The sequence below is a fragment of the Chiloscyllium plagiosum genome, chromosome 15 (assembly GCF_004010195.1).
Source record: "Chiloscyllium plagiosum isolate BGI_BamShark_2017 chromosome 15, ASM401019v2, whole genome shotgun sequence".
NCBI classification, from domain to species: domain Eukaryota; kingdom Metazoa; phylum Chordata; class Chondrichthyes; order Orectolobiformes; family Hemiscylliidae; genus Chiloscyllium; species Chiloscyllium plagiosum.
In genome coordinates, this window is record NC_057724.1 from 41,847,749 (window position 1) to 41,859,781 (window position 12,033).

The 12,033-nt window shown below is 41.1% G+C and overlaps 1 protein-coding gene across 1 annotated transcript in view; it reads left to right on the forward strand.

The window, feature by feature from the left end:
• The window catches only part of gdpd2 (glycerophosphodiester phosphodiesterase domain containing 2), a 104,231-nt gene that overhangs the window by 90,983 nt on the left and 1,215 nt on the right, over positions 1 to 12,033 (forward strand). The window contains exon 14 of the mRNA XM_043704773.1: positions 9,226 to 9,248. Within this exon, the coding sequence (XP_043560708.1) occupies positions 9,226 to 9,248 (23 nt within the window). The remainder of the gene's footprint in view (positions 1 to 9,225; positions 9,249 to 12,033) is intronic.

A 12,033-nucleotide genomic window follows, 5' to 3' on the forward strand; every position in this document is an offset into this window, starting at 1 on the left:
GAGGGCAGTGGAGGCCCAGTCTCTGGATTCATTTAAGAAAGAGTTGGATAGAGCTCTCAAAGATAGTGGAATCAAGGGTTATGGAGATAAGGCAGGAACAGGATACTGATTAGGAATGATCAGCCATGATCATATTGAATGGCGGTGCAGGCTCAAAGGGCTGAATGGCCTACTCCTTCACCTATTGTCTATTGTCTATTGTCTATTGACCCTCAGGTTAAGTGTCTCTCAGATTAAGCCACCACTAGTTACCTCTCTCTAATAAAAAATCACTGTATGGTCTGATAAGACTGTGGCAACTTTACTTTCTGCTCCACAGAAAAAAACCTGAACTTATTTAGCCTCTCTTATTGCCGAAATATTCTATCCTAGGCAACATCCTGGTGAATCTCCTCTGCACCCCCTTCCCAAAACAATCCAGTTGCGTTAGAAGCTTCATTTTGGTGAACAAGTTTACGGTTGAGCCAAGCCGTATGATTATTGAGGGTGGGAATACTTGTGAAGCCTCCTTCTCAAGTAAGTTGTTTAATTGTTTACAGTAGAAGAATATGGTACTGGAAAAGCATGGCTGATCAGGCAGCATCCAAGAAGCAGGAATATTGATGTTTCGAGCATAACCCCTTCATCAGGAATGAGGGGTTAGCTCAAGAGGACTGAGAGATAAATGAGAAGGGTGTGGGGTTGGGGGCAAGGCAGCAGAGAATGCAATAGGTTGGAGGGTCCCAAGGCAGAAGATGAGGCATTCTTCCTCCAGGTATTGGTTGGTAAGGGTTTAGCAGTGGAGGAGGCTCAGGACCTGCATATCCTTGGTGAAGTTAAAGTGGGCCATGGGGGAATGGGGTTGTTTTGTGCGTGTGTCCCGGAGATGTTCTCTGAATCGTTCCACAAGTAGGCATCCTGGAGTAGAGGAGACCACATTGGGAGCATCGGGGGTCTAATTGTTTACCACCATTCAAAACGAAATCTGGCAGGATGGTAGAGCTTATATCTGATTTGTTGAGGAATTTCTTAGTTCTGTCTATTACTTCTTACTTATGCTATTCGGCATGGAAGTAGTCCTGTTCTGTAGCATCACGAGATTGACATTTCATTTTTAGGTATGCCTGGTGCTGCTGCTGGCATGCCTGCCTGAACACTTTATTGAACTGCAGTTGTTCTCATGACTTGATGGTAATAAGAAAATAAGAAATAGGAATAGGAGTAGGCCATTCAGCAATTTGAGCTTGCTCCGCCATTCAATGGGATCATGGCTGAACCGACATTCCTCATGTCCACTTTCCTGCATTTTCCCTATAACCCTTGATTTATCTCCTGATCAAGAATCTACCTATCTCAGCCTTAAATATACACAAGTACTCTGCCCACACAGCTGTCTTTGGCAAGATTTGCAATCATCTTAGAGAAAAAACTTCCTCCTCACCTCAGTCTTAAATTGGCATCCCTTTATTCCAAGACTATGGCCTCTGGTCCTAGACTCTCCACGAGGGAAATATCCTCTCAGCATTTACCCTCTCAAGGACCTTAAGAATCCTTGAGTGAGCGATTGACAGACAATGAGATTGCCATGGATGCCCAGTCTCGAGTTGTTACTTATGTTTGAAATCTATCCTATTTATCACAGTGATAGTATGGCATAACATAATGGAGGGGATTCTCAAAGCATCAGATGCTGATGAAGAACCAGCTGCCAAAAAGCTTGTGATTTGCAGTAAATCTGTTAGACTATAAACTGGTGTTATGCAACTTCTGACTTTATATATTATTGACACAAAAGCTGGTATGCAAATAGGAAGGAACAGAATCTATGATTCCTGACCTGGAAAGTCAGCCACAATCATTGCCAACAGTGCCATCATAACTATGCATGACTCCTCCAACCCTGGATCAATATTGCCTCTACGGCACGCCATCTCACCACTGAGAAAAAATGAAAGCCAAATTTACAAGATGGAGGCATAACTCCATCACCTAAGTAATGTAATTGTTAATATTTTTAGAAAAGAATACATGCTATTAAAATCAAAGAGCTCAGCTATTTCAAAACTAAAACCTGATTGGTAATGAGATTTCTTTCTTGACTTAGTGTGAACAAATTGGCTTCCACAGTATGCCATTGTCTGGGTAATGCTTCAGTGGCTATCATCTCCACTTTCTGTTGTGTATTGATGCATTTCTGACCCATGTTATATGTAGACATCATATTTTCAACGTTTTTTGATATCCATTCAGTTGTAATGACCCCAGACCAAATTAGCAAATCTATGTTTCAATCTAGATAGGAACCAGAACTTACACATTATTTGCTTTAAAAAAATGAGAGATAAAGGTGACTTGTTAAGAGAATAGAGCCACAAGGATTCAAGGTTTTCAACAAATGACAATACATCTTAGTATATTAGTACACAGGTCTCTTGCTGCTAATGTGATCTCTTCTAGTATCATGATAGAATTGTGATTCAGTTTCTCTTTGCTGTTCATATGAAAGGAAAGCAGCTTTTCTTCCTGTGAATGTGAATTGAATTAATTGTCACGTGTACCGAGGCACAGTGAAAAGCTTTGTCTTGCGAGCAATACAGGCAGGTAACAGAGTTAAGTAGCATAGATAAGTAAATAATAGGTAAACAGCGGCAAAAACAAAATCACAGGTACAGGCGAATGTTAAGAATTTGTGAGTCCATTCAGTATTCTAACAACAGTAGGGTAGAAACTGTTGCGAAACCGGCTGGTGCGTGTGTGCAGGTTTCTGTACCTTCTCCCCGATAGTAGAGGTTGTAGAAAAACATTGCCAGGATGTGATGGATTTTTGAGAATGCTGGCGGCCTTTCCTTGACAGTGGGCCTGGTAGATGGATTCTATAGATGGGAGGTTGCCCTTTGTGATTGTCCGGGCAGAGTTCACCATTCTCTGTAACCATCTCCGATCTTGAATGGTACAGTTGCCATACCAGGTAGTGATACACCCAGACAGAATGGTCTCAATGGCGCACCTATAAAGGTTGGCAAGAGTATTCGCTGTCACGCCAAATTTCCTCAGCTGCCTGAGGAAGAAAGCACATTGTTTGGCCTTTGTAACCAGTGCATCCACATGAAGAGTCCAAGAAAGCTTGTTGTGGATGACCACTCCCAGGAGTTTGACACTCTCCATTTGTTCCACCTCTGTGCTGTGAATGTGCAGGGGGGCAAGAGTAACAAGCCGCCAAAGGTCAATGATGAGTTCCTTGGTTTAGCCAGCATTGAGAGCTAGGTTGTTCTCAGAACACCATTTTTCCAGGTCTTCCACCTCCTGTCTGTAGTCTGTTTCGTCGCCATCTGAGATTCAACTGACTATGGTAGTGTCATCAGCGAACTTGTAAATGGCATTAGTCCGGTATTTGGCGACGCAGTCATGGGTATACACTGTGTACAGTAGGGAGCGGAGTATGCACCCTGAGGGGCTCCAGTGTTGAGTGTTAGTGAGGATGAAATATTATGAAGATCAATTGCAGAGAGTGGGGCTTAGTCCGAGATCACTAAATTTAGTAATCAGTCTTGAGGGGATAATAGTGTTGAAGGCTGAATTGTAGTCAATGAGTAGGATTCTTATGTAGCTGTCTGGGTGTCAAGATGTTCTAGGGAGGAGTGAAGAGGAAGTGGTGTGGCATCTGATGTAGATCAGTTGGTCCGATAGGCTTACCATTTTTTTTCAAGTTTTCAGGATAGATCTCTGGTATAGTCTAGGTGATAATATATTCCTCCGTGCTCCATTATTTATCTTCAGCTTCAGATATCTGGCTGTGTTCAGTATTTGAAAGGTTTTGTGAATTTCTTTTCTCTGGGAACTGTAGAATTCAGGCAGTTGTATTGGTCCTATGTTTATGATATTCTCAAACTCATCATCACTCTCTTGCAGGGAATATTCATTCCTCTAACTATCTTCTGCTGCATAAACCTCTGAGGTCATGCAGCAGCAGTTTCCACAAGTGGAAGCCATGTGTCAGCACGCAAACCAATGTGTGTGCAGCTTTGCAGTAACAGTACAACTGTGTGACTCCACAGTTTAGAGGGAATGTTATTTATAGGATATGGATAGTTTCAGTTCTTGTCTTATTCATCCACACCGTTCCCCTGACTCTGGTGACTCATGATAATCTTCATAGAATCATCCAGTTTTATAGCATGGGAAGAGGACTTTTGGTCACTTGTATCCATGCTGGTCAAGCATCTGCCCATTCTAATCCTATGTTTCAGCACTTGGCTCATACCCTTCCATGCTGCCGTGCCTCAAGATCACTTGGGATTAGAGGTAATTTATTAGCTGGGATAAATGAATGGCTAATCAATAGAAAATGGAGAGTTGAGATAAATTGGTCTTTTTTCTGGTTGATAATATGCAACTAGTTGGGCACCACAGCGTTTGGTCATCGGGACCCAACTGGTTACAATCTATATTAAATGATTTAGATTCAGATAGAAGATACTATAGCCAAGTTTGTAGATGACACTAAAATAGGTTAGAAAGTAAATTGCAATGAAGAACTAAGAAATTTAAAATTGCTATGATAGATTAGGTGAATGGGCCAAAATTTGGCAGATGACATTTAAGGAGGTAAGTATGAGGTTATCCATTTTGGTCTAGAAAGGCTGCTTATTATCTTCAGAACATTTCAGTACAGATGAAGATAATACGGATGTCCTTGTGTATGAATCACAGGAAACTAGTATGCAGGTGTTATGGAAAGTAATTGGAATTCTTGAATTTATTGCTAAAGGAACAGAACTGTGAACATTTAGCTGTTGGCATTTGTTTCATTAGCATTTCTGGGCTAGTGGTTACTGTTGGAGAGACAGCAGCTATTGTTTTGTTAAGTTCTCTATAGTCTACTGTTAATTGCCATGATCAGTCTCATTTCCAAACGGGCCATGTAGGTGAATTAGTGGTTGATGACTCAAGCTGCAGCACCCTCTGGTGGAATAAGATATCCATTAAATTTCTTACATCTCCCTCAGCATTACATGGGAAACAATACAGTTTCTAAGGGGAATGGTCAGGTCCCTCCAAGAGGACCTCACCCTCTGTCTTTCAACAATCAGGCTTATGGATGGCAAAGACTCACTCATTAGTTTGCATTATTCTGTGCACATCTAGATTGTCTGACATTTCTATCAATTTTACCCAAAAAATGGCCATACGACAAACTCATTCTGCATAATTCCCCCAAAGGATAACCCTGTTCTATCAGGCTGATGCCAGACACCATCCCACATAAAGCCTTGCTTCCTCACTGCATCTATTCCCAAGACATTCAAATCATCCCTCCCTAATTCAACCAGAACTTAGCTAGTTGCAATTCATAATTTCGGATCTGAAAAGGTAATTTTTGTGTGATAATACCAGTCTATGACTGTCCTGTAAATATGCTGAAAATTATTGTCTGTGTGTTTTGCAAATCTTGAGTTGTATCGTTGGCTAATATTTAAGATTGTCTTAGAGCCTGCAGGGTCCCATAAAGATTTAGTGGAGTAGCCTCCTGCACTGTCTGGACCAAGTACTGAATAGGACTGAAGGTTGCCCTGGTGTGAATTTTGCCCTTTTTGTTAAGTTGAGGGGTCCACAAGGTCTTGGCCATCCTGGATCACTGGATCATCATTCTTCCAGACTACTGGCTCAGGTCTTCCCCCCCCCCAAATTAGGCTGAGCGGCATATACCTTCCCTTTCTAATTTATTCTCCTTTCCCATATTCAGATCATATGCCTTAGAATCCAATCTTCTGAATAGATATTGTCCTTTAGTTCAAATACATTGCATGTATTTCACGTCTCTGAATTAGAGTGTGAGGTAAGGGTCGCAACCATCCACATTTGATGAGTTCTTTCTAAGTCTAACCCATTTGTGCCATTCAAATTTCTCTAGAGATGACTGGAAAAAACAGGTGGTTTTTCATTTGGACCCTGGCAACACCTATATAACCCAGATGCAGGATCCCCCTTTCGCAATCTATTGAATTACAAATTGCATCTTTCCTTGTCTGGGATGCTCCCTGTCCTCTGTATTTCTGGGATTATGCCAAAAAATAGCACCTGCTATTCAACCCCTGCATTTGTCTCTCTGCTGGGTAATTGTAGTGAACGTTTGAAATGGATCCCTTATACTGTCATACTTCTATACTAATTTAGACAATCCAGTAACTGGGTAACTGATTTGAAAGTATTGTATGTGGTTTCTGTTCATTCTTCACTAGATGTCCTCTGAATTATAAAGGGGTACAGCTGGAGCTGTGGATGTCAGTGTGGGTTTTAGACAAGGTTAATCTCAGGCACTATCACATAGTTTCTATACTTGTAATCCTCTTCTGTTATTCTACTTCTTCCGTGTCTCTTCCATTATTGTGTGTACTACTGTGACTCAAAGTGCAAATGATTTCTCTCTGGGTGGACTGCTCTACTCTTAATTTATCTAATGCTTACTGAAAGTTAACAGGGTTTTTTTGATTGTATTCATCAGCTTGCTGTTCCTTTCTTAACACTGGGAATGCTGCCTTTAAATTGCTGCTCATTTGTCAGGCACTTCTCATATCTTTTGTTCACTGCTCCAGTTCCTTTTCAGCTTGAGTCTGGAAGTTGGCCATATATATAACTGAGTCTAGATTAGAGTGGTGCTGGAAAAACAAAGCAGGTCAGGCAGCATCCGAGGAGAAGGAAAATCGATGTTTCGGGCAAAAGCCCTTCATCGGGAATAGATCTATTCCCCGATGAAGGGCTTTTGCCCGAAACGTTGATTTTCCTACTCCTCAGATGCTGCCTGACCTGCTGAGCTCTTCCAGCACCACTCTAATCTAGACTCTGGTTTCCAGCATCTGCAGTCCTTGTTTTTACCTATATATATAAAACTGAACTATGCTGATTCATTTCAGCAGTTGCAGCTCATTGTTTCAGGTTTTCTAACTCCTGTCTTAACTTCTGAGTTTCATCTTCTAATTTCTTATTTTTCATTTCTAAATTATCTTTAAGTAAAAGGCGAATATCATGGTTGGTCCACTCAATCCTTTGTCTTTTTACTCTGCTGCTTCCAAGATCTGATTTCCTTCATGTTTCTCAGGATGTGTTGCACAGCCCAGAATTTTATATCAGTGACCATTTCTTAGCCAGAAATGAGTGCAGTACTTGCACTGATTCTGGTTTTGAATTTGTGGCCATTTCACTGCTATGTTCAAATTTGAAGTCAACTCCTAACACTGAAGTATCACACATACTCCTACCTGGAGAAAGTGAGGACTGTGATCAGAGTCGAGAATGGGGTGCTGGAAACGCACAGGCAGTATCAAAGGAGCAGGATAATTGACATTTCAGACATAAGCCCTTCATTGGGAATGAGGCTTGTAGGCTGGGGGGCTGAGAGATAAATGGGCCGGGAGGGAGATGGGACCTGGGGGAAGGTAGCTGGGAGTGCAATAGGTAGATGAAGGTGGGGGAGAAGGTGATAGGTCAGAGAGGAGGGTGGAGAAGACAGATGGAGAGGATGATGGACAGGTCAAGAGAGCAGTGACGAGTTGGAGGCTTGGGACTGGGATAAGGTGGGGGCAGGGGAAATGTGGAAACTGATGAAATCCACAATAATCCTGTGTGGTTGCAGGGTCCCAAAGCAGAAGATAAGGCGTTCTTTCTCCAGACGTCGGGTGGCTAGGATTTGGCGATGGAAGAGGCCCAGGACCTGCATGTCCTTGGTGGAGTGGGAGTGACTCCTACCTAGTTTGCCAATTCCAATTGACCTCTCTGTCCGGAAGCACATCCCACATGATTGCCAGTCATACTGAGTAACAATCCTGAGACACAAATTATATTTAAACATTCACAATGATTTATTACACTAAAAGCAAGTTCCTAACAAAATATCATAGGTACACAAGCTGAGCCATCCTCATCTTGTATGCATATGTTATTATCCATTGTCCACTGGCTGACCAGGTCTGATGCAGGGATATTCCTTTGAAGTCTCAACTGTCTTGTGAAAAGTTGGTTCTTTCTCTGCATGTTTGTCTTCTCATAGTCTCAACCTGGGGGTAATATTCTGAAGAATTTGTCTTCCTCTATCTCTTCCTACAGGTTCTCCTTCTCAAAGTCTTAATCTTGGGTTGTAACTCCTTACCGGGAACTCCTATGTCTTTTGGTTGCATGGTCTTTTGGACTGCCTGAATATTCGGTCAACATCAGCATCCTTTCCACACTTTCAACTTAAAATGGCTTACTCAATACAAATCATAGACATTCCTGCATTATTGTGTGCAATTCTGGTCTCCCTGCTATTGTAAGGATGTTGTGAAACTTGGAAGGGCTCAGAAAAGATTTACAAGAATGTTGCCAGGGTTGGAGGATTCAAGCTACAGGGAGAGGCTGAATAGGCTGGGCTGTTTTCCCTGGAGTGTAGGAGGCTAAGGGGTGACCTTATAGAGGTTTATAAAATCATGAGGGGTATGGATAGGTTAAATAGACAAGGTCTTTTCCCTGGGGAGGGGGAGTCCAGAATTAGAAGGCATAGGCTTAAGGTGAGAGAGGAAAGATTTAAAAGGAACCTAAGGGGCAACATTTTCCCATAGAGGGTCATGTGTGTTTGGAATGAGGTGCCAGAGGAAGTGGTGGAGGCTTGTACAATTACAACAGTTAAAAGACAGCTGGATGGGTGTATGAATAAGAAGGGTTTAGAGGGATATGGGCCAAGTGCTGGCAAATGAGACTAGATTAGGTTAGGATATCTGGTTGGCATGGACCGAAGGGCCTGTTTCCATGCTGTACATCTCTACGACTCTATGATTCCATATGGTACATTCACATATTGATCCATGGACAGAAATATGAAAATTCAAATTCAGTAATATCAAGAAGGGAAGGGTGTATTCATTTGGGACTGAAATTAGGTGAACTCACATTATCCAGAAAGTGGTGAGCCTGTGGAATTTGTTAACACAGAAAGCAGTTGAGGTCAAAATATTATGATTTCAAGAAGGAATTGGATATCATTCTTGGGGCTAAAGGGATGAAAGGATATTGGGGAAAAGTGACAGCAGGCTGTTGAGTTGAATGATCAGCTATAACCATAGTTAATCGCAAAGCAGTCTCTACAGGCTGAATGTCCTACTGCTGCTTCTATTTTCTATGTTTCTAATACATACGTCTTTGTAGAAGTTTGCATAACTAATGCTTGTCAATGTTATTTATCTGTTGAAGGATTAACATTTAGTTCTTTTTTCACAGATCAAGACACAGAAATATGCAAGGTAAAATCTTTGTTTTTTTGTGAAATGGTAGAGATTTCCAGGGATGTTGCCAGCAGTGTTCATATCTATTTCCCAAGTTCAAAGTTTTTTTTACTTAGTCTCCACTTTGATTTGTATGAGCACTTATTATTCTACATTGTCTGTACAAGATCAAAATCTAATGATTAAATTTCAACTTGTAGTTCATTCCTAAATCAATCTGATGTTAACCTCTGCATTCCTACCCTTGTCTTAGTGCGCCACGCTCACAGGTAGCTGGGTCAGACAATCAAACTAAAGCTGCAGCTGCATCTTTAATATGTGCTCTTTTCAAGCATGGTTTCCCCACTAAGAACTCAGGAGCATTTTACTTTTATTTTTCACTGTACCTTTATTCAAATCCTTGGTTAGATTGCAACCTGCAAATTAATATTTTTTATTCATTACTCCATTTGTAAACTACTGTGTTGATCAATTATGCTACTTCCTATAACTCATTACGGTAAATTATGCTTAGTAAAATCCACCCAAATGTCTTTATTTGATCCTAGCCTGCAGTTCACAAGTGACTTATTCATCCTATAAAGGACTCCTTACCCTGCAAATATTTTGATTGCTTTCGACTTATTGACAAGATGAATCATATAATGAAAGATTATCAGGCCTACTCCCATTGCTTTTTTCCAACATGCCTGCAAATCTCTTCTATTTCAGACATATCTTTTGAAATTATAGTCCCTGAAAGCATGTGTTTTGGTGGTGGAGATATGTTTGGCAGTGGCGGGGGGGGGGGGGGGGGGGTGTCCACTACTTTCCTATCCATTCCCAACCAAGTTGTCGTAATCAGCTGCTCAACTATTATTTTTAAACAAATTATTAACAGGCATTCAAGCTTGTTACCAACCCACATGATATGCCCTGCCCACACTGTAAAACAGGCAGGCAGAAACGGAGAGGCTATTTTTTAAAACAAAATGCTTAAAATCCAGCAAGGAGGGTGCTCTATGGTATTACCCACTTTGTTCAGCCCTGGCTGGTGTCCAAAATCCACTCCTCTTATCCCATCCATCCCCAACTAATACTCCTGACTTACCTCACTCTGGGATCCATGTATTACTTGAAGTACCATCAGTGCCCACCATTAAGTTCTGAAATTGCTGGTTCTGATAAAGTAGCAGGACAATCAGATTAGCTAATAGCTCTCAATGGCCAAACTTGGAAAGGTGAAAGTTCTATTCTCATCTTGTTCATCTTGCTGAAGGTACTTTATTGGTACGGGGTGACAATGTTAAACAAAGGTGGGAACAGACAGATTTTCCTCCCGATCGGTAAGAATATACTCTCATTCCCATACCAACCCCCTGTGAGTAAGATCAAATCAACTGCAGCTCTAAACTTCTTTGCAGATGCTTCTAATTATTTAAAGGAAACATCAGTGAATTGGTTGGGCTACAGTTGGCATCTGAATATGGCATCATTGTTTTTACTGAACAATGATGCCATATTCATGACAAAATACATCCATTGTTGTCTCAGTAGATAGCTGAAAGCAGCAAAATAGTTCTCCATATTCTGCATAAATGAAAGATTTTAGCAAGTAAAGAATTCCATTGACAGCAATTAAGTTGTTGTTCCCCTGACTTCTTCACACATGCCCACTGCCCTCATGAACTGGAAAGGCTTACACCCAATGAATGTGGGTCTGAACTATCATCATTAGCAGTGTATTACAGTGGTCTGTGCCCACATTACTATTAACTGCAATAGTAACTTTCTTCTTCTTGAGTACTCTGCCTGAACTGAAAATGTGTTGCTGGAAAAGCGCAGCAGGTCAGGCGGCTGACCTATAGCGCTATAACCTTCACCATAGGTAGGGTAAGGAGACAGGTTCTGACTCCACTTTAGTCAGAACAGGGATCAAACCCAGGCACCAATCTGACCCAAACAAGTGCCTCCTCACCAAATAGTCCAGGACTACTGTACAGTAACATATTTTTACATATTGTAGCCAGGAGCTACGGATAATGTGACAAGGCTGGCTAGAGATTTCCCCCAAGCCTTTCTCTGACAGTGGCATATATAGGAAAGATTTACAAGTTAAACTTAATCTTATTGACTGCATTACAAATGTTCCTTGGCCATCCAATTCTGATTTGGACTTGAACGCAGAGCTTTTGGTTCAGATATAAAGATGCCATCACTTTAATACAAGCTGTCCTTATAATGATTTTAAATTGTATCAGTCCTCTACGCCATCACTGTCCCCTCACTCTTTGTCATTACACAGTGTGAAAAACTGGCTATTTTGGGATAAAGATTACCTCTTGTACTCTCAGCAGATGACCCCTCTCAAAAAATCACATTTAATAGCCAAAACATCAGATCCATGGTCAACTGGAACTCGCACTGAGAAGATCATTGGGCCCCAGCAATGTTTTTGATATGAAAGCAAGTCTGCTCACACCCTGCAATATTGTCTACAAAGTCTCCCAAATAATAATGGTTTTCCATTTATTGCATAACTTCATTCTGCTTCAATCAAATAAGGGTAATATTGAATCAACTCTATGTGAGCTATTCTGTATGTCTACAATGGACTGATTAAAGTATCTATGTACTGCCTTCAATTAGTCCTCAATAATTAACTTTAATTCGTTATTCATCCGGCGTAGAATCAACTTATTTGTGACAATAGGTAACCTTACCTCTGCCATTCTTGACATTTTGGTCATCACCACACTGTAACGTTGCTCAAATAACGTCAAGTGAAGGATGTTCCAGAATTTATTCCAATGCCAGAATTAAA